This window comes from Ursus arctos, unplaced genomic scaffold (genome assembly GCF_023065955.2).
Source record: "Ursus arctos isolate Adak ecotype North America unplaced genomic scaffold, UrsArc2.0 scaffold_25, whole genome shotgun sequence".
NCBI lineage: Eukaryota > Metazoa > Chordata > Mammalia > Carnivora > Ursidae > Ursus > Ursus arctos.
The window spans coordinates 21043604-21066493 of NW_026622930.1; the positions used below are offsets into that span (position 1 = coordinate 21043604).

The 22890-nt window shown below is 35.1% G+C and overlaps 1 protein-coding gene across 7 annotated transcripts in view; it reads left to right on the top strand.

The window, feature by feature from the left end:
- The window catches only part of CEP128 (centrosomal protein 128), a 500403-nt gene that overhangs the window by 196435 nt on the left and 281078 nt on the right, over window positions 1-22890 (top strand). For all 7 annotated transcript variants that reach the window (XM_057318321.1, XM_057318320.1, XM_057318322.1 and 4 more), the window contains 4 exons: window positions 8706-8792; window positions 11333-11407; window positions 12985-13117; window positions 19749-19900. In XM_057318321.1, coding sequence (XP_057174304.1) covers window positions 8706-8792; window positions 11333-11407; window positions 12985-13117; window positions 19749-19900 — 447 coding nt within the window. The remainder of the gene's footprint in view (window positions 1-8705; window positions 8793-11332; window positions 11408-12984; window positions 13118-19748; window positions 19901-22890) is intronic.

Genomic DNA, 22890 nt, shown 5'->3' on the forward strand with positions numbered 1-22890 from the left:
CTCTGTGTACTTACTTGTTCTTGCTAATATTGTCATTGTAAACTATAACAAATAAGGCTAGCATGAATCTGTGCGGGTCCCTTTGTGTAGCACCATATGCAAATAGACATTTAATGCTGCTAATGCTATGATGATGATGAAAAATGTCTGTGCTCTTGTTGACTGAACAGCTGCCTGACAATAGCCTGAGATTTTCTGAGTGCAGGACTTGTTTAATTTCTACTTTGTGCTTTTCTTGAAGAGTGTAATGTTTCTATCTACATTTTCAGTGAATTTATTCTAGACCATCTGTTTATAAAGCCCTTTTCCATCATTATCAATTAATATTTATTGGGCAACTACTGAGTGCATAGTAATGTTGTGTAAACAAAGACCACTGCTACAGATAGACATATTCATTGACTTGGTACTGTTTTATTTTGATTAGAAAATAGTGAAAAAAACAATCCAAACGCATAAAATAACATCCTCTAACTCTAAACAATGAAAGGTGTTGTATGTTTACAGGGCATTTTGCTCAAATACGTATAGAATTTTATTTTATTTTATTTTTAAACTTGAGAAATTTTAAATTAAATTTTTATAATTATCTATGATCTTCTGTTTGTCAACAATTTTAACTCAGAGGTCCTGTATTTAGAAAGTCAAATGAAGTATCCTATTGCTCTGGGGTTTCTAATAAAACTCTTGAGTGTCCTTTTTCAAAGAGGAAACTACTCAGATAAAAACAGACCCTCCACTAAGAGCCTTTGCTTTTTGATTTTGAAGGAAATCCTGGAAAGTGCACTTGTTGGGCTCACATTTAACTTTACTTGCAAGATTTTTTCTTAAGTAAAAGATTGCATAAAAATAAAATCTGTTCCAGTAAAAGCAGTGGCATTTTAGGGAATAATACTCATTACCATTGTTGCTTTTGAATTAAAGAAGGCAAAAGACTTGTATGTCTTTTTAGCAAACCAACTTTGTAGGCAGTAATTAAGGTTTTGTTTTGCAGATTGGCAAATTTAATAACATTTAAAGAATGAAATCCTGACAGTAGTCAATAGGGGTTTTACCTTTGAGTTATTTTTATAGTCCTGGTAGATCTTGCTGATTCATCCAGGGTCTCTGGCCTAGTTAGTCTTCCATGTGGCCTTTGGCTAAGGTTTAGGGTAAAGACTATGACCATGGAACAGAGCAAAGGGAATTGGCTCTCATGGTGATTGAACCCATGACCTTGGTTAGCTTCATTGGCAAAGGGTGCCCCAGCCAGTCACAGACTCCATAAATATGGACATAGTAGAAACAGTAAGTTTCCTATTCATTGGGGGAAAATAGGTCAGTAATAAGTGACCATCTATCCTACCACAATAATTTCTATAAAAGCTCTCAGATTCCTGAAAAAATAAACACCTTAGCATAAGAAGACAAAAAAGAAAAAAAAAATAGACATCTGGGCCATTCTCAAAGAGAAGCTTTAAATTTTATGTTTCAAAACCTCAGGTATCTTTAAAAAACATCATTAAGGATTACAATTATCATCAGAAGTAATACCAATGTACTTAACTACTGATAAATCTTACTTAACTGTATGATACTTGATATTACTCTGCCTTTTGAAAAGCAGGAATGGCTGTATCTTGTGACTCCACACACAATGTGCTTACCACTTCCGTCTGGAAAATACACATAATTCAACTGGCAGCAGGTTTTTAGAATTTCTCCCTCACTTTGGTATCCCAAAATCTGTATGGTGGTATAGTAGTAATGATCACTATTGGATTCTCTTTGGACTTTATCATTTAATTCTATTTTAACTTACTAACCTTTTTTTTTTTTTTTTTTTAGCGGTAGTTGTTTATATAGCATTTTGTTCCTTGGTTATGACTGAAAAATAAATTTCTTTGAACAATTAAGTAAAATCTAGGTATTTTTGAGTTAGATACTGGTTCAGGGATTTAGAATATGAATGCATTGTTTTCTGCCTTGAAAAGAAACCTAATTTTTTTTGTTTTGTTTTGTTTGGTTTTTGTTGGCACAGATAATCCCCAACTGGATGAACTTAAAGGCTAAAATTTTCCATGACTTTAGCTAGTTCTCATGTGGGAGGAATCTCTAACTTGATTTAGGAAAAAACAAAATTTAGAAATTCACAGAGCTTGACAGAAATAAAATCTATGTTAATTTAAGTGAGTAGTATTAGTTCAAGCAATAAAATCCTGCTGCATTATGCATATATCTTTTCAAAATATGTATTATTCTATTGATATTTGATGGTTTTAGAGTTGTGATTTAGGTTTTCAAAAGAGAATTTTGGAAATAGACACCAGATTTCTATCTTTTAAAAAAAACTCAATTAAATATGTTTATTACAGTATTTTATACATATTAAGTACTTAATAATGTTTTTTCTTGATTTGAAATATAACAAATGTTCTTAAAGCTATTTAAAATTTTTCATATACATAAATATAAACTTTTAACTTTATAGTTCATGTTGTCTCATTTGGATCAGAAGTGCATTATATTGTGAAGCTTAAAATATTTCCTGACTTTTATTTTGTACCTACATGAAGAATTTAATTATAAAATATAGTCAAGTGAGCAATGAAGCAATGAAAAGACATAGAGGAACTTTAAAGGCATATTGTTAAGTGGAAGAATAATCTGAAAAGACTACATACTGTATGAATCCAACTATATGACATTCTGGGAAAGAAAAACCATGGAGACAGTAAAGAGATCGGTGGTTGCCAGAATTTGGGAGATAGGGAATGAATAGCTAGAGCACAGGATTTTTAGTGAAAATACGCTATGAAAATACACTATGATACTGTAATGATGGATACCTGTCATAAATTTGTTCAAACCCATAGAGTGTGCAGCATCAAAAATGAACCTTAATGTAAATTATGAGTGATTATAATGTGTCATTGTAGGTTCATCAGTTGTAACAAATGTACTACTTTGTTGAAGGATGTTGATAATGGGGAACTTATGCATGTATGAGGACACTGGTGTATATGGGAACTCCATTTCCCTCTCAGTTTTGCTTTGAACCTAAAACTGCTCAAAAAAAAAAAAGTCTTTAATGATATATAGTAAGAGCAATAGTTTTCTAATTCTCAGTGACATGACTTCATTCTTTATTACTGGGGGAAAAATCTGACTTGGAGGTTTGTACCTTTTAAAGAATAATGTTACTGACCTATTGTTCCGTGTGAGCAGACTTGTTTTTCTATAGTCTTGTTGGTTTACCAGTGAGTCATCTACATGTTCTTGCCCTTGTGATCAAAGGCATGCACTTGGAGCACTGCTGAGTGATTAGGATGAGACCGGATAGTTTATGTTCATTTTTTTTTTTTTTTAAATTTCAGTGGCCTGTGTGGGAGTTAACATAGGACCTACCTCTGTTTCTTTCTTTCTTTTTTCTTTCTCTCTTTAAGATTTTATTTATTTATTTGACAGAGAGAGAAAGACAGCCAGTGAGAGAGGAAACACAAGCAGGGGGAGTGGGAGAGGAAGAAGCAGGCTCCCAGCAGAGGAGCATGATGTGGGGCTCCATCCCAGACCACTGGATCACGCCCTGAGCTGAAGGCAGATGCTTAATGACTGAGCCACCCAGGCGCCCCTACCTGTGTTTCATTCCAGTTCCATCATTCTTACCCAGGCTGGCTGGTCCCTTTACAGTAGACAAAAGGCCTTTAATTCCCTATTTGTTCTTTATTTTTGAGTGTGTTATTTTTTAGAGCCTCATGATAAACATGCCTATTGTCAAAGTTGTGGGAGGTTTTATGGTCAGATGAGACGTCTACAAACATCCTCCTTTTCTCCTTTCCTTTCCTTCCTAAAAGAAAAGGCTGCTTAAAAAAAAAAAAATCTATCTATCTATCTATCTATCTATCTATCTATCTATCTATCAATCATCTTGTGGTTATATATATATATAACCACAAGAATTCAGAATCCTCTACCTCTAAAGAACTATAGTAGTATAATACTCAATATGTTAGTCTTTTTAATGGAAATAGGCACACTTAAGGAAAAGAAGAAAAATTGTTGTTATTAAAGATTTGAATGTGCTCCAGGGACGCACTATTAAGGCTCAGCGTTGTTGCTGTAATCTTAAAGGTGTAAAAGACAATCTGAATCCTGGAGCAGGGCACATGATAGCTTTATAGCTAAACTGCTTTTAAGTAAAAAAAAAAAAAAACAAGCTTTAAAAAGCAAAATAACATAATAATAGAAATTCATTGGCATGTGATTTTTTCCCCTCTTTTTATAACTGCTCTTACTGGGTCAGTTTTAATATAATTCTCATTGCTTGATCTAAGTCAAATGGAAAAGAAATCTAGTGCAGCCTTATACACTTAAAAAGATAGTCAGTGAGTTAAAGTTTATTATTAGCATTTAAAGAAATAGCTTGTAATTTCGATTCAGTTAGTTTTTAAAGTCTTTCTCCTTGAGTGTTATTTGTGTTTTCAGAAGTTAAAAATGCATTAATATGTATTTACTGGGTCTTAAGAGTCAGATTTTCTTTGTCTTTCATTTTAAACTAGGTAATGTAGAAAATATGTTCAGTAGTCTGGGCTAGAATATTACATGTGTGATGGTCTGTAGGAAGCAGAAATAATGTTCAAACTTAATGACATTTCTAAATGATATGGTGGAAATACAGTAATTTGCTTTGAGTTGCTCCTTAAGACTTCACTTTGGCTCCTCTACTGAAAACAATACAATTTAAGTTCTCATTGACTACATTTTTCTAAGACTTATATATCCCTAGAGTAAAAGGAGAAATAAAAAAGGGGGGTATTAAATAACATTTTGGGTACTAAAGTACAACTATAATAGAAAAATGTATTATTTGGAAAAGGGATATTATAAATAACTGGTCAGATGTTGAAGGTAGAAAGTGAGGAGGAAAGGAAATTTTTTTTGCAGATTCCTAGGTATGGAAAATAATTAGAGGTTCTTTTATTCAACAAGCTCATGTATGGAAATTAGGATTTTAAAAAAAGTTGACTTTCAGAAGAATTATGTTTTTATAAAGTATAATTCCATGTTATAACATACTATTTGTTTAATTAAAGTTCAGCTTATTGATTTCTATTTCTTTAACATCAAGTAAAATTATTAATATTTATACTAATTATAAGAAATGAAGATTAAATATCTATTAGTATGAGCATGAAAATAATAATTTCTCACATTGCCCTTTTGGGGGAATGAATTCTGGTAACTGATAAGACTTCACAGGGTCAGGGAAGTAAGGGTGTTGGGTGTGGTTGCTAGTATAACTGTTCAAAATTGAGAACTCGAATAAAGGCAAACTGCTCTGCGTAACCTGGAGAGGGAGATTTAGAAGGCTGTGGGGAAGGTCCAGCAGGTGCAAAGAAAGTAAACAATGAGGATGGACAAGATGTAAGGGGACAGGGAGGTAGCCCAAGAGAATTAAGAGAACAGCCAGTGTTTGGTGGAGCTTTGATGAGTGTACTCCATCCATCTATAACAGTTTTATGTAAATTCCAGATCACTTATTAGTGTTTTGGGGGTAAGCAAGTTATCTTGGGGTAAATGCAGAAAGTTTTAGCATTCTACGTGCTGGTGAGCACTGACCTCTGAGTTAATTTACTAGGAATCTGGGTGGCATTAGATTATAAGGTTTGATGGGGGAAAATTTTGTAGGCTAAAAAAGACCCGATAGTGTTATCTTTGCTCTGGCTTTGAGCTAAAATTGTTGGGTGAAACTTTAAGGATATTTGTTTAGCCTCAAATTAAATATCAAAACAAGTGTTGATTACTTTAGTGGTTTTTAACATGGCACCACACATTTTTTGATATTTTCCCTCTGGAAAGTGGAGCTTAATTCTCCTTTTCAGTTGGAGTGGCTTTTGCTGAGGAGTTTGAATCCAGAATCAGAAGCTGTTTATGGTTGGATGAAACTTACCAGCTGCCAGAGGAAGTCTTCCTTGTAACAACTCCCTACCCCCACCATGGAAAACCCCAGGCTGGTTTTTTTAGCTCAATGAAGAAATATTGAAAAGATAACCAGTTAAGTTTAACCCATTTAAAACAAAATAGGGCTAGGTTGAAATGATGATGTTGAGGAGTGAAATAGTTCAAAACTTTATGAAATGATTAAAAAATGTAATAACAACATCTTTATATCTTTTCATTCTCTTACACATGCGTGTTGGCTGGGGAAAGCAGCATGGAAAGAATAAAGATGCCTGCAGTCAGTTTCAGGTTTCTAGTGTAATTTCATGAAGGCAAAATTTATAAACATATCCCACCCTGAATAGATTATCCATATGGAATTAAATATTATTACAAATTCCACCTACCCTACAAGAATGGACAAATATTAAACATCAAAATCTTTTGATAATTACCTGAAAAGCAGTACGATTCAACTACTCGTACCCCACTCTCCCTCTTAATAAATTGGCTTAATATTAACTTGTGGATTTATAAATGATGTAGGTTGAAATGCCGGGGTTCAGAGCCAATGGCCAAGAAAAAATTCTTGAGATGTTTTTGGTGTGAAAGGGTGTTTTTTTGTTTGTTTGTTGTTAAAGATTTTATTTATTTGATGGAGAGAGAGAGCGCACAAGCAGGCAGAGCAGCAGGCAGAGGGAGAAGGAGCAGCAGGCTTCCCGCTGAGCAAGGAGCCTGATCCAGGGCTCGATCCCAGGATCCTGGGATCATGTCCTGAGCTGAAGGCAGTCAGCCAACCAACTGAGCCACCCGGGCGTCCCAAAAGGGTGGTTTTATTAAAGCACAGGGACAGGACCCGTGGGCAGAAAGAGCTGCACGGGGATCAAGAGGCGTGGCCAATTATATACTTTCAAATTGGGAGGGGGTTAGGAATGGCACAAGCCTCCAAGGTATTTTGGAGGCAAGGTTTTCAAGACCTTGAGGGGGTTAGCTATTGTTAGGAAGAGGTCATTTATTACTGGTTAGTGAAAACTCAGTCATGAGAGCCTTCAGATGTATATTGGTGGGTCGTATGCTTGGAGGATGATTGCTAACATATATCTTGGGAGCTAGAGATAAAGGAAGTTTCAAAGGAATTTTTATATGTTAAAGAAGACTTATAGGATCCTGGGGGTGAGGATAATGTTAAGCTAAGATTGCACTTTGCCCTTAGCAAAGCATTAACATCGAGGCAGCTGAGTTCTTAGAGGAACCACTCTGCCTGTTGCAAGGACTTGTCAGTGGGCTGTAGGTAGTAAGCAAATCTAATTTTTTCTTTTGCCTTTGTTTCCCACATCATAAAGATTAAATGTATATGTTTAATATATATAATGTATTTAATATGTAAGAAGAAGAACCCCTGCGTAGAGTGAAGTGTTAAGTGTTATAATATTATTACTGTCCTCAAACCAAAATTTTCATTTTGATGCTGCCTCTCTGACTTTTTACTCAGTTCCTTTTTATTAGAGTTAGAGCCATGGCAGAAGGAGCAGTAATTTCCTGACAGGGGGCCATGGTTATTTTATATGCATGTATATTAGTAGCCCCAGCACCATGCCTGACACATAGTAAATGCACTTAGGAGTTATTCGTTGGATATGTAAGTTAAGGAAGTTGAATATGATTGATTATATTTACATCAAAACAGTTTTTTTGAAAAGGATTTATTTACTTATTTTAGAGAGCACACGTGAGGGTAGGGGGGCAGAGGAGGAGGGGGAGGGAGAGAATTTCTAGCAGACTCTCTGCTGAGCACTGAGCATGGAGCCCAAGGCAGAGCTGGATCTCACCATCCTGAAGTCATGACTTCAGCCAAAATCAAGAGTCAGATGCTTAACTGACTGAGCCACGCAGGTGCCCCTGCATCAAAACAGTTTTAACATGTTTTGCTATTTGTCTAAAAATAATTTTTCTGTTGAACACCATAGGTCTTTGTTGGGAGACCTCAGGCATTTGGCTTTTCTCAATTTGGGTGGCCTCTGCACGTATACCTTGCTAAGTCTAAATGCTAGAATTATCAAAATTTTTCTTAAACAAATAGAATGCCTTTTAAATGTCGTGAAAGATTGCTCCAAGTATATATTTTTTTCCTTAAGTTTAATTTTGTTTTAACGTAGGGCAAACCAAAATACACATTTTTCTGGTTACCTTTTGAAATATGAATTTTCTTCAAGTTCCTTTTTCCATTTTATTAAAGAGAGACAAATGTAGAAAAGAATGCTTTCTTTTCTCTTTGTGAAGAATGGTTTGAAGAGCTAGTTCTGTGTAGTGATAAAATATCATACTTGTAATAATGATGCAATAAGCATGTTTCTATCTCAAGATATTTTTTCAGAATTTGAAAAACTAGCGAGCCGATTTTTATTATTATGTCTAAATAGTTGAACAGATAAAATGTTTTTTATAGTATTATTTCACCAAGCAGTAAGCTTTGTTTCCAAGTGAACTGTTAGCTATCTACAGTCCCTAAATGTGTAACAAAATACACAAAGATGGGAAAAAGTGAAACTAAGTGGAAATTGATTAGGAAGATCAAGAAGTTGTTTATATTTGATATATAAAAAATATATATCACTGCTGAAGTATTCTTAGGACCACAGTGAATGAGAGGGTTGTAATTCCTTTATGTATATTGTACAACTCATAATCATCTTCTTCCCCCCTTTTCTTAATAAATCCTAATAGTGTCTTTCAGTTTTATGTGTATTTTCGAATAATACATATTTTTTTCATATCTTTCATTCTAGGCATTGAAGAAACAAGAAGCTAAAGCAGATGAAAATGAGGGTGTCATGAAAAATAAGCTGAAACAGACTGAAACTGAGAAGAGTCAAGTAAGATTTTGAAAGTTATCTTTCAAAGAGTAACGCTGTTTGAAATGGCGCCAGTGATATTTGTTGAGTGCCTTGAACGTTGTCCCTGAGATCATTTGTTAGAACACAGTGAAGCCTTTATGTTTTGATGCGGAGTTGCTTGGTTTGATGGCTCTGCCATTCTCTCCTGCTTGCTCTGGGAAATATGTACAGGTCATTTGCTACCTTGTCACCTGGCCACTCCCTTTCTAGAGGCCAGCTGTTGAACTTTATCATTCCTTGCTGGGGAACATTTAGGGAGCTTGACTTTGCTGCAGGGTTATTTAGGAAATACCTATTGTTGAAAGGGTGGGGATTTTGAATGTATACATTTTCCCCATAGAAAATCGGTGTAGGTACATTAAATATTAAGGACTTTTGACATATATTCATGTCTGTGAATCTATAGAGCCTAGCACATTACAGTTAGGCATTTAGAGGACTGCCAACTTTCCTCAGTTTGCAAATGAATGGATTTAAGGATGAGCCCAAGGTAGCACATGATAAAATGAAATTTGCCCCGATGTAATGTTTTTTGCTCTGTATCACTCGGTAAATCTACCATTTCCTCCTCAATTTTTATTTCACCAACCTATGTTGAGTTTGCATCCACCCTGCCTTTATGGTAAGCAAGTCGTGTCCGGCCTTCATGCTTGCCCTTGAGGAGTTGGTATTATCCAGGGAGCGTGACCAGTATGGGCCTTGGTAGATTTTGAAAACATTTTGATTGAAGTGTGATTCTTTCCCTCTTTATTTCTCCATGGAAACTAGAGGATAAGTGAGATAATATTTTGTGTGGATTCTGTAACTCTATATATACTTTACTTTTTTTAGAGTATGATTTTATTGGCTACAGGTATACTTTTTAAAAAAATCTTATTGAAATAGTTATAGATTCATAAGGTGTTGGAAGACAGAATGTAGAGAGAGGTTACATGTGCCTTTCACCCACTTTCCCCCAGTGGTAACATTTTGCATAATTGTCATTCCATATCCAAACTGAGAAATTGATTTTGGTACAGTCCACAGAATTTATGCACATTGCACCAACTTTAAGTGCACTCATTCATGTATGTGGTTCTATGAAGTTGTATCATGTATAGATTCACGATAACTGTCACCACAGTGAAGATCAGAACTACAGTGCTCCTTTATGCTACTCTTTGATAGCCATAGCTACCTCATGGACAAACTTTAAAGGACTATATATAGGTAGGAGTTTGGTCAAGTGAAATGATAATTTAGGATAACTATCACAAATCTAAGCACTTAATAACATCTCAATATAAATTTGTGGTTTCACAAAATAGCCTTACTATTACAAAATGCAAGCATGTCTAGCATATGTAATCTCAGGAATTTTAACAAACATGTGTCCCATCTGTAGGGGTAAAAAAGTAATTTTCCCTTTACTCTTCAAGGTTCTTTGGCCGATCTAATAATTAGGTTGACCTAAAATAGATTAACAGGAGAAAAACAAATCTGATTTTGTATTTATAGGAGCTGCCTAAAAATATGAGCACAAAGGCAGCCAGGCAGTTGAGGCTTATATACCATCCTGAGCTGAGGAAATGGGATAGAGGTCTTGGGATTCCAAGGGGAGACAGACAATTCACAGGAAGAAAAGAGCAAATGTTTGGTAAAAAATGTTTGCCTTGTCTTGCAGATAAGTCTTTCATATATATCTCTGGTAATAGCTCTCTGCCTGGTACAGACTCCTTCTCTAATTTCTTTAATGTAATTAAGGAAGAGGTAAAAAGCTTTTCCTGAGTCTGTTGTGTCTTGATTCCCTTCACATCAAAAAATCCTTATGCCAAAGAGGCATATTTTGGGCAGGGCGGGGAGGGCGGTGGCATATTCCTCCCCCCTTCATATCCTATTATATTTTCAACTTGTAGTAAGCTAGGCACATTCAAACTTTTTAGGTATTTGGTTATCTAATTAGCACATTTTCTGTGAATATTTAGATTATATTATTAAGGAAAGCTTAAATGTCTTATTCTGAAATTAGGTATTTTTAAATTTTAGGAATGTTATGAATATTGGAAATATTAGGAATGTTGGAATATTAAGAATATACAAAATACTCAATTGGATGAAATATACTTTAATCATTGGGTCCTTCAAATTTTTATTCTAATTCAGTTCATATGACATTACATGTACTAAAGGAAAACATTGCTTTGGAATTTAGATTACAATAATTCAGAACGGGAAGGAATCTCAGAGATTATCTAATATAAAGTCCTTATTTTAGAGATGACAGAAAGGAGACCTAAGGAAAAGAGTGTCATAATTGAGATGGAACTGACCCCCTGAGGTCTGGTCTGGTTCACTTTTTGTTATGCAAATAACATTTTCAGGGAGGCATTGATATGTTTTGATAGCAAGATATTTTTTCATATTAGCTGTAAATATCTTCTGAAAAGTTCTCTAGTTTTCTCCTCTGAAACTATGCCCATAATAATTTAGTTATTTTCTGCCCACTGGACATTTTTCTTTATCCTTTGTTGAAACTCTAGCTTGAACAGGAATTGGAGGTATCCCGAAGGTTATTGAATCAGTCAGAAGGCAGCAGAGAAACGCTTCTGCATCAGGTAAGTCTATGCAAGCTATGATAATCTGTTTTTAAATTAAATCAGGTTTGAATCTCCTTTTCTATTAAATGTCTTTGTGAGAAGAAGAAAAATCCCACCTAGGGGAAAAAAAAATTCTGTACCTAAGGAATGTATATTAAAACACATAAGCAAAAGATGAAATCCTTTCCGGAAGAGTCAGAGAAGAGCTGGTACAAAACACTGGACCAAGTTCCCACTGTGATAGTGTGTCTTGCTGATTGCTGCTCCAATTTAGGATCTCTCTCTCTTAGCATAACCAGTGTAAAAATGAGAGTGGACATGTAAGATGAAATTTTCCCAGGGGCTTAATTTTACTCAAGGAGGCATTGGAGGGTGAAGGGAGAATAAAATACATGAAACAGACCTTTACATATTCAAGTTACTTTGCATTGTCTTATGTTTACGTTTTCAAGATGCTACCTGCCCCTTTTAAACAAAGATAAAGCTTAATTTTAAAGTGTAACATTCTGTAACCCATTAGCCTATAATGAAAGTTTTGTGCTTCTGCTGTTTAAAGTTCAGTAACTTGAAATAGTCATCTCACATACATTGGATAAGGGCATATATGTTTCTAACTGCCTCTCTGCCTGTTTAATATAAACTGCACTTGTACCTTTCTCTGTTTTGTGGTGTGACTTACATAACTCGCTGTGTAGTCTGCTAGGTAGGCAAAGATGTCAAGCTTAGAAGGAGTATTACATTTTGACAATTAGTACTGAAAACCATTGAGACCTCTTTTACAAAAACTTTAAAAATGTTCACTGGCTTCGTTCAGCAACCATTGTTACAATGGAATTAATGTTGGCAGAGTTCAGACTTTCTTTTTTGAAAGTTTGCATTTGTAGTCCTTTTCACTCTTTTTTTTTTTTTTCTTTTTGAACTCTGACTTGTGATTTCTGATCTCATCTTTTGAAGTAAGAGATTACTGTGTTCAGGTTGTCCTTGTGACTTTAACGGAGTCTTTTTGAGACTCTTAATTTGTTCAGTGGTCACTGGGGACATATCTGAAATTTGCTAGTCCTTAGAAATACAGATGAATAACAGAGTCCCTGACCTCAAGGAGTTTATAGTTTATACAAAGGCATTTATTTCTTATTTTGAACAGTACTTTGATATTAAAATATGCTAACTTGTGATCTTTTCACTTGAGTTTATCAATCAATAGATCATATTCATATAGAAGAGAAGGAGTGAAAACTATAAAAACAGTTATGGAGGGGTTTTGGGCTAATAGTGGTAGAGTGGCCTGAGTTCACAATAAACGATTTTTTTTTTTTTCTGGTGTCAAATTCTTTGTCCCCGTAGACACAGAGAAGGGGAAAAGACACTCATTATTTGTGGAAGGAATAGGAGGAATAAAGAAATAGAGCAAGAGACTATTCCACTGTGCTTGGCATAACAAGGAGGTTAACTTGGCTTCAACTTGTGCTGACAATAGCCCATTAGAAGTAATATTTTTCCCTAGGAAAAGTAATTTGAAATAATTTGTAAGTTCAATTATTCTTTCTCTGCATTTAAAACTGATAAAAGTGTCATTTTTGACTGTATGTATTTAGGTAGAAGAGCTCCGTACACAACTTATGAAAGCAGAAGGTGATCGAAAGGGTTTGCAGCATCAAGTATCTCAGATGTCCAAGCAACAGTTGAACCATCAGGATGAACAAGGAGATGACTGGAGGTTTAGGAGAGGTATAATTCTGATTTGTAAATGTGTGGGTTTTTTTTTTTTTTATCTTTCTTAAATACTTCCCATTTTCAGAATTGCATTTCATACATTGTGCTCTCATCATCTTATTTCTTGATCTACTACAAGGTTTTTCAATAAACTAATCATAATTTAGCATCAGTGTTTTATCAGACTTTATTTTTTAGTTTTGTGTTTACAGCGATATTGAGCAGAAGGTACAGAGATTTTTCTGTATGCCTCCTGCTCCCACACATGGATAGCCTCCCACACGGTCAACTTCCCCTCGCTGGAAGTATGTTTGTTATACCTGATGTACCTACTTTGACACATTGTTGTCATTTAAAGTCCATAGTTTACATTAGGATTCACTTTTGGTGTTGTGTATTCTATGGGATTGGACAATGTATAAATGACATTCGGGCACCATTACAGTATCATAATTTCCCTGTCTTAAAAATCCCTTGTGCTGCACCTGTTCATCCCCCTTGCCGCTCTAACCACTGGCAACTAGATCTTTTTACTGTCTCCGTTGTTTTGCCTTTTCCAGAATCTAATGTAGTTGAATCATACAGAGTTTCAGATTGGCTTCTTTCATTTAGTAATATACCTTTAAGTTTTCTCCATGTCTTTTCATGGCTTGGTAGTGCTCTCACTCTCTCTCTCTCTCTCTCGCTCTCTCTTTTTTAGCATTGTCTGAATGTACCACAGTTTGTTTATCTATTCACCTACTGAAGGCCATTTGGTTGCTTCCGGATTATGGCAATTATGAGTAAAGCTGCTATAAACCAAACATCTGTATATAGGTTTTTGTATGGGTGTAAGTTTTCATTTACTTTGGGTAAATACCAAAGAATATGATTGCTGAATTGTGTGGTAAGAATGTATTTAGTTTTGTAAGAATCCTCCAAACTGTCTTTCAAAGTGGCTGTATCATTTCTTCATTCCCACCAGCAATGAATGAGAGTTTCTGTTGTTCCACATTCTTGTCAGTATTTGCAGTTGTCAGGTGTTCTGGATTTTGGCTATTCTAATAGGTTTATAATGGTATCTTGTTTTAATTTACATTTCCCTGATAACATATGATGTGGAGCATTTTTTGTTATGCATATTTTCCACCTGTATATCTTCTTTGATGAGATATTCATTAAGGTCTTGGCCCATTTTTTAGGCAGGTTGTTTGACTTGTTGAATTTTAAGAGTCCTCTTGATATTTTAGATAACAATCCTTTATCACCTATGTCTTTGCAAATAATTTCTCAGTCTATAGCTTGTCTTTTCATTCTTTTTTTTTTTTTTAATGATTTTATTTATTTATTTGACAGAGAGAGAGATAGCCAGCGAGAGAGGGAACACAAGCAGGGGGAGTGGGAGAGGAAGAACCAGGCTCCTAGCAGAGGAGCCTGATGTGGGGCTCGATCCCAGAACACTGGGATCACGCCCTGAGCTGAAGGCAGACGCTTAACGACTGCGCCATCCAGGCGCCCCATGTCTTTTCATTCTCTTGACAGTGTCTTTTGCAGAACTGAAAAGTTTTAATTTTAATGAAGTCCAGCTTAATGAGTTATTTTTTTCATGGATGACGATTCTGTTCTTCTACCTAAAAAGTCATCATCAAACCCAAGGTTATCCACAATTTCTCCTGTCTTCTAAAGGTTTTGTAATTTTGTGTTTTTTATTTGGGTCTGTGATTCATTTTGAATTAACTCCTGTAAAAGGAATTCTTGTTTCCAAATGCCTAGAAGTCTGTATCTAGATTCATTTTTTTGCATGTGGGTGTCCAAGTTGTTCAGCACTACACTGTTTGTTGAAACAACCTTTTCTCCACTGTATTGTCTTTGCTTCTTTGCCAAAGATCAGTTGATTGTTTTGATGTGGGTTTATTTCCGGGCCTCTGTTCTGTTTCATTGATATATTTGTCTATTTTTTTTTGCTAGAACTATACTGTTGATTATTGTAGCTTTATGGTGAGTCTTAAAGTTGGATAGTGTTAGTCTTCCAGCTTTGTTCTTCTCCTTCAATATTGCATTGAATGTTCTGGATCCTTTGCCTCTCCATATATTTTTAGGATTAGTTTGTTGATATTTACAAAATAACTTGCTGGGATTTTGATTGGGATTGCATTGAATATGTAGATCAGATTGGGAAGAACTGACATTTGGCAGTATTGCATCTTCCTACCCATGAACATGAACTGTGTCTCCATTTATTTCATTCAACTGTGATTTCTTTCATCAGAGTTTTGTAGTTTTCCTCATACAGATTTTGTTAGATTTATATTTAGGTATTTTCTTTGGATGCAAATGTAATTGGTGTTGTTTTTACTTTCAAATTTCACTTGTTTGTTGCTGATACTAGCATCCAGTTTTAATCTCTCCTCTGCTTTATTTTTAAACCTATTTCAGACATGCTTATCTCCTGGGGCTTTCTCCTAGAAAGAGCCAGCAAAGCTAGTAGTGGAATTTTTTCCAGCTTTTTACTTCCATGCCTAAATGTGTGTGTACTTGTCCTTGTACTTAAATTGGAAATACCCCTATGTTTTCATTTTCCTTTATCCCAATTTGAAAATATGTACAAACAATTAAAACTGAGATCTGTGACAAAAATTAATCATCTGGCAGAAGTGCTCCTGACCATATGACTGGCTTTTTCTTATGGAGATTAAGAATACTTTGTGTTTGAGAAACACAAAGTGTTTGATTTACATTGATTTACGTTGTGGAATTCAGTGAGTCTGGGTGTATTCCTTTTGGAGGTTTACTTGTAACAGAAATGGTAATATTGAAATTTTACAATGGTTTCTAATAGACTAGTCCAGATTGTTCTGCTTGTAAATTATTTCAGTAATGAGGCTTCCTACTCAAATGCCTAAATTATTGGAGAAACTCTTGTAAGCATTTGGTGTACTATCAAATTCAGGGAAGATAAATATTTTTCTCAGATTCCCCAAACATAACTCAGTATGTTGCCTAAGTTAGAGTTTCCACATTGCCAGAAAATCTTCGCTAGGCAAATTCTGACATACCTATCCTAACATAATTGCATGCCATTAAGTTCACTTAAGTTTCATGTGATGTTATAATTGAAATATGTTTTGACATCAAATATTTTAAAATTTATTTTTAAAAGTAAAATCCAAAGGTTTTTGATTATTCATCAAATTTTCATAAAGGTGCACATAAGAACTCTTGTTTGGAAAAAGACTGTGGTATATTTGTTACATGTTTTCTCGCCTTATAAAAATCTAGTTGTTCTTGGTGTAAGTCTTTGAGGACTAGAAGAATGTCACTTTTCTTAACTACTTACCAGGGTTAAAAAAAATCTGAAAGTTCTTATATCAATATGATAATGAACTTCTTCACCTTCTCTTAATGGTTCTAGAATTTTCATCTTTATAGAATACTTGTATTATTATTTTTTTAAATCTGCATGAGAAATCACACTCATAGTCACACTGTGGTTGCTGTTTGTTCCTCCACCCACTAAAAAATAACTTCCAGGTCTTCTTTTAAAATTGACTTTGCTGGGGTGCCTGGGTGGCTCAGTGGGTTAAATGTCTGCTTTTGACTCAGGTCATGATTTCAGGGTCCTGGGATCAAGCCCTGCATTGGGGCGGGGAGGGAGGGGGGCGGAAATCCCTGCTCCACAGGGAGTCTGCTTCTCCCTCTGCCACTCCCTGCTTGTGTTCTGTGTCAAACAAATAAATCTGTAAAAAAATAAGAAATGAAATCGACTTTGCTTTACTTTACTAGTGGTCTTCTCATCCAATTCAAAGGAATTGTGCTGTTACTTTTCTTACTTGACCCCTGTTTTTTCCTCTTCACTGACTTCCGTGTTTCTACTCTTTCCTGGTTCTTCTGTGTTCCTTGTTTTCATTCTCTTTGAATCTTTTCCCTTTGTTCACAGCTTGTCCTTTAAATGCTGGGTGTTGTCTAGAATCCTCTTTATGGGGTTTCTCACTTAATAGTTCTCCCTAGAGGTTGTTATTTAAATCTTATGCTTAGCTATAATCTATAACGATGATCCCTAAATCTTAAATCCACTAATCTTCAGCCCCCCCATTTAAAGTCTCTCATGGGACATCTCCATGTGCTGTCCCACAGAATGCCCCAGTCAACAGATTTACAACTGAGTTCATCCTTTCCTTAAAACCTGTTTTTATTTCCTGTTTCAATTGATGCCACCATCCTTAATCCAGATAGCCAAGGCTAAAATACAAAGAACATCTGAAATTATTCCTTCTCTCCTCTGTCTGCTTCATCCCTGTTTATTTATAGATCTTGGTATTTCTTGAATTTGGCCCATCTTCTTTTTTATTCCCACTACCCCAGTTTAGGCATGCTTTGTCCCATTGTATTACCCTCTTGCCTTATTCCAGCTCCTCTGTGATCTGTCTTCTATACTGCTGCTACTGAAGGGATGCTTCTGAAGCCACAAACTATTCATGTTACTCTTGCTTAAAATCTTTTGTTATACGTTATTGAGTTCTTAACTACACATGAGGCATTTTGCTACTCATTTTACATTATCTCCTTTAGTTCTTGGAACTATACTTTAAGAAGGGTACTAGTCTTATTTCCATTTGAATAAGGAAAAAGAAAGATTGAAGAGCAAAGAGATTGCTTAAGGTCATATTTGTGGGAATTAACAGACCTGAATTTTTTTCTCCCCAAACCTGAACTCTTAACCGGTATGCTGTACTGACCCATTATGTTTGTAGCAAGTGTTCTTCAAAGTGAGCATATGAGACAATCCCCTGGGTGTGAGAGGAGAGTGTTAGTAACATGATTTATATTTTATACCTTACGTTTTAAGTATTTTAATTTTTCTAAACGTTTCGTTATATGTGAATGTGTATGTGTGTAGGTATATATTTATATATATCCATACTATTTTATGTGTAGATTATGAAACTTATCAAATTGTTTCCACATTAAAAATATGTTTCACAAATTATGTATATGTATTTGTACATGTATTCATATGCATTAGTATCTCCATATTTTATATAATATATATTCCTGTTACTTTGTATATGCACTAATATCCTGGAATGTATGTCTATATATTAAGATAGACACTCTAGAGATATGTATGCATATGTGTGTGCATATAACATATATACCTATCTAAATATAAAATTTAAAAAATATATTTGTAAAATGAATAAATGCTTTTACCCATAAGCAAATATGCATATTTTCAGGTGGGAAACCTAGCAGGGCTGTGCAAAGTACGGCCCAAGGGGCAAATCCAGACTTTTGTAAATAAGCTTTATTGGAATATAGCTATTTCCATTCATTTATTCACTGTTCAGGTTACTTTTGCAACGCAATGGCAGAGTTGAGTAATTGTGGCAGAGCTTATAAGGCTGAAATATTTCCTGTCTGACCCTTTACAGAAAATGTTTGGTAACTCCTGGTATATAGGTAATTTCTAAGCTCCCTAGCAATGTGTAAACACCTTGCTGACTCTCCTTCTTCCTTCCCTCATATGTGGTAGCTATGTGGAAGTACTGTGTGCAGCTACCTGAGTATTAAATCCAGTATTGTACCTCTGTGCTTTATGCCTCTTCCTTTCTCTGAATTATCATCCCAACTCCCCGTCTCCTTTGCTTGGTGAGATTCTGTATTCATTCTTTAAATCTAACTTAGTTTCTAATTCTTCCTAACTGAGTTTTTCATCAAGATAGAGTTAATCACTCTATCCTTTGTACTATTTCTGTATGATGACTGTATCTGTAAAGATGTCTGTATAGTATCTGTCATTGCTTTTATCATGCTATTAAAATACCTATGTATCTTCTTTCATCCATGTACATCCAAGATGTACAATTTTGAAACTTTGATATCTCTTAACTACAGATGTGTCCTAAATGATGTATAAATTTAATTTGCTAGTGTTTCCTTCCTTTCCTTTTCTGGAAAGGAAACTACCAGAAAAACAGTTAAATTGATACTATATGTACCAATTTTTGACATCTTAGACTCAAGGAAGTATTTTATATGTCTTGTTTCTATTCTTGGAGTATAAGGTCATTAAGAAAAAGTTTTGTGTTATTTATGTTTGAAGAAGATGGTATTAGAGTGTCCTGGATATCACAGACCAAGCATTTTGAATTAAATACTAAGTCTGTCTGTATTGTTCAGTGATATAATTTCAGATGGTAGTCTCCAGAATTAGTAAGATAGTTAGTGATCATACATAGAGATTTAACAATATCATTTCTTTATTTTGCAAGGAAGAATTATTTTGTGTGTCAACTTCAGTAACTTCCAGCTAATGTATAACTTAGTTGAAAATTCTTCCAGTATTTCTGTGTTAGAGTTTGGAGGTACAGATGTAAGGAACGTTAAAGAAAAAATATGTAGGATTTTCCTGAACTCAGTTGTACCAGAACTCCGATAACATTTCAAGTTTTAGTATCAAAATGGAGTAATATTGGATAACACATCAGTGTATGTATTTTAGAATATTGAGTGAGCCTTGAAACAATAGACTGGCAAATTCTGAAATGTCTGTGTTAATAAGTGGGTTACGTTAGCTGGAATATTACAACATCAAGGCCTTATACCATTTGAAAGTACAATCTGTGAATAAAGAACAACAATCAAGCTTTACATTTTCTCTTTCAAGGGGTTGAGCAGGAAAAAGAGAATCTGGAGAAGCAGATGTCAGATTTGAGGGTGCAGCTGAACTTCAGTGCGATGGCATCTGAGTTAGAGGAAGCGAAGCGGTGCATGGAGCGAAAAGACAAGGAGAAAGCGCAGTTTGCAGCCCAAATAGAGGTGACTTTGCTATTTTTAAGTTGTATACAAAGGACTTTGGTTTTGTTTCAGAGAATTGCTTAATGAAGTTTTAATAGAAATGTTGTGGTATTTTATGAACTCTAGTTTGAGCATACATAATGCGAAGTTAATGTAGATGACTTCTTCAGTTACACATAGAAATATCTACGGATTCATTTCTCTTTCATTTGAACCTTAAATCCAGGCACCTATTAAACTTGAAAATGGTTTTGTGGTAGTGGCAATTGAGCCCTTCCTTCAGATAGAAGGGGCCTTTCTTTGAAGGAATGGTGAATTATCCTTTACTTGGGGGTGAAACTGGTAGAAGGCACAGCAAAGAAGGTACCATAAAGGTTTTTAAATCTCTCACTTCTCTACAGGAGGCAGAAGTGGGGTAATTATCCCAAAATATTAAAAATCAAAAGAAAGAACTTCATAAAAAGGAAATGTCTTAATTCCAATAGAATTGTGTATATTGTATCCAACATGGATGACACATTTGGAAATAGATATGTATCAGTCCTCTTCTATATCTGTTTTTATTAGTGGAGTTATATTCTAATTGTAAGAAGGTGACACATTTGAAGAATTTTCTAAATTATAATGAAAGGTAGAAAATTGGTGTTAAAGATATTTAACTTTATATAATCCAAAGGAAATATTTAATGTTACTGCAGTCTGAGTTTCTCTTTCATCTTGTCAGTGCATCAGTGGAAAATGTATTTTAGATTTGGATCAAGATTCAGATTGCAAAGATAATGAAATATTGACATACTTTTTACAAAGCCCTCTACATATATAACAAATACTTAACAGAAATATTATCAGAGCAATTGTAATTATAGGACTTCTAAAGTTTGCTTCATGGGTATTAATTATTTTAGCCCTTGGTCCTGCTGACAAAAGTGCTAATATATTATTTTGCCAAAGTTAGGTATTAAAAATTAAAAAAACCTATGCTAATAAATATCAAAGGTAGAAAAATCGCTCGCTAAGCTGTTTATAACCACATATTGGTCTGTCTGTCTTCCCTTCCTTACTTTCCATTGTTTCATTTCATTTACCACTTGCAGAATCAATTGAAAAAAAAACTCTCACATTCATAGGCATTTAAAAAATTACAATAACCTAATCTCTCGTTCAATGAGTCTGGCTTTCCCCCTGTCCTAACAATAGTTGTTTTACATTTTCACCTGGGTTAGGAAAAGAGTTAGCGTTCTCTTGGGTTAGTTTGGATTGGTTGTATGGGCTTGGATGCGAAAGAAAGTTGGACAGAGAGGTTGAACATTTATTCACATATCAAATACTTAATGACTGTCTATTACATGCGAAGTCTGTTCTAGGTGGTGGTGACATGGCAGGGAACAAAAGCCAGGCAGATTTCCCTGTCTCTGTGCATGTGACATTCTAAAATTGATGCAGAAAGTTCTTTGAGTTTGTCTCAAGTCTAATTCAAGTTCCTTTTGGAGAATAAAATATTTTTTTCCCCAGTTGCCATTAAAGAGGTATTACAAAAAGATATTGTTTCTTCTGGAAGAAATTCCCATTAACCAGTTTTTTTCAGCCTGACTTTATAATTAAATTTATATCTATTGTTTTAGATTTTGTGACGCTTCTGATTATGGCTTATTTCTCATACCTTGTGAAGGCCCTTTGAATATCTCCAAGCTGTTCTCAAAATGATATCTGGTGCAGGCTTTGTGAGGGTATCTGTCATGGATCACTCAGTGTGACTTCTGTTGGGTATTTGATTGAAATTTAATTGAAAAGCATTTCGTTTCTGCTTTATTTTTCAAAAATATTTGGTGTTGGGGCCACCTGGGTGCCTGTCAGTTAAGCATCCAGCTCTTGGTTTCTGCTCAGGACATGATCTCAGGGTTGTGACATCAAGCCCTACGTTGGGCTCCACGCTGGGCATGGAGCCTGCTTAAGATTCTCTCCCTCTGCCCTGCTTGCACTCACTCTCTTAAAAAAAAAAAAAAAATGGTGTTGGCCGTATACATTCTATGATGAAGATTAATCTTCTTTAGTTGCTTTTTGGAAACCAAATATAAATAAGAAAACATGTATAAAATGTGACTGTTGGTCAGGCCCCAAAACATTTGCTGTAATACTCTTTCTTGTGGTTTGTTCAGTCACTAATCTCTTTCTCTTTAATCTCAACTTCCTAACACCTTTCCTACAAAACCTTATACACAGTCTTGTCAACTCATTTTTCTTAAACTTTCCTATTCATTTCCATTTTTTTTTGTCTTTGTTCCCATTGTTCACTGTTTCTGTAATGTCCTCTTTTTTTGGAAATCCTAAGCCTTTTCCTTCCTGAAGCCTTCTTTGACTGTACCAGCTACAGGTGATAATCCTTCCTTCTGTACCCCGTCCTTTTACTCGTATCACTGATGCTCTTATGGCACCTTTGTCACACTGCCTTAAAGTATATAGATATATGTCTTTAAAATTTCAAAATGAGTTGAAATGAAGGAGATAGGGGACTGCGGAAGAAAGCTGCCCTGTCACTAAGACAAGTCTGACCTCAATGTCCTTACTTTGGTGAAGACCTCATGTTTCAAGGTCTTGTCCTCACATCTGGAAACTTGAATTTTCTGTGTCCTAGAATTAATGTGGCCGAGGAGACTGGTTCATACTAACAGTGAAACCCATCAGAGAGCAGTGTATAAAAGAGTGCCAGCTCACTGATGTACCCTGTAGGGGCTCTATATGGATATTTAAACACTGTTCTATGCAGGGCACCAGTCTCCCAATTTCCTGTACCTAGGCTTTAGAAAGGTGAATTAGTAACCAAAAAGTTGCTTGGTGAACGCAATCGGGGAAAAATGATGTGTAAAGGACTGTTTGTTCCTGACTATGGTAAGGCTCTCCCACCCTCTACCTCTCTTTAACAGAGTCCTTCTAATCAGGGATCAGTTTATTTCACCCAATTCTGTTTTTCTTTCTGGAGTGTGTTGAACTGACTCCTTTTGTCTTTCTAACAA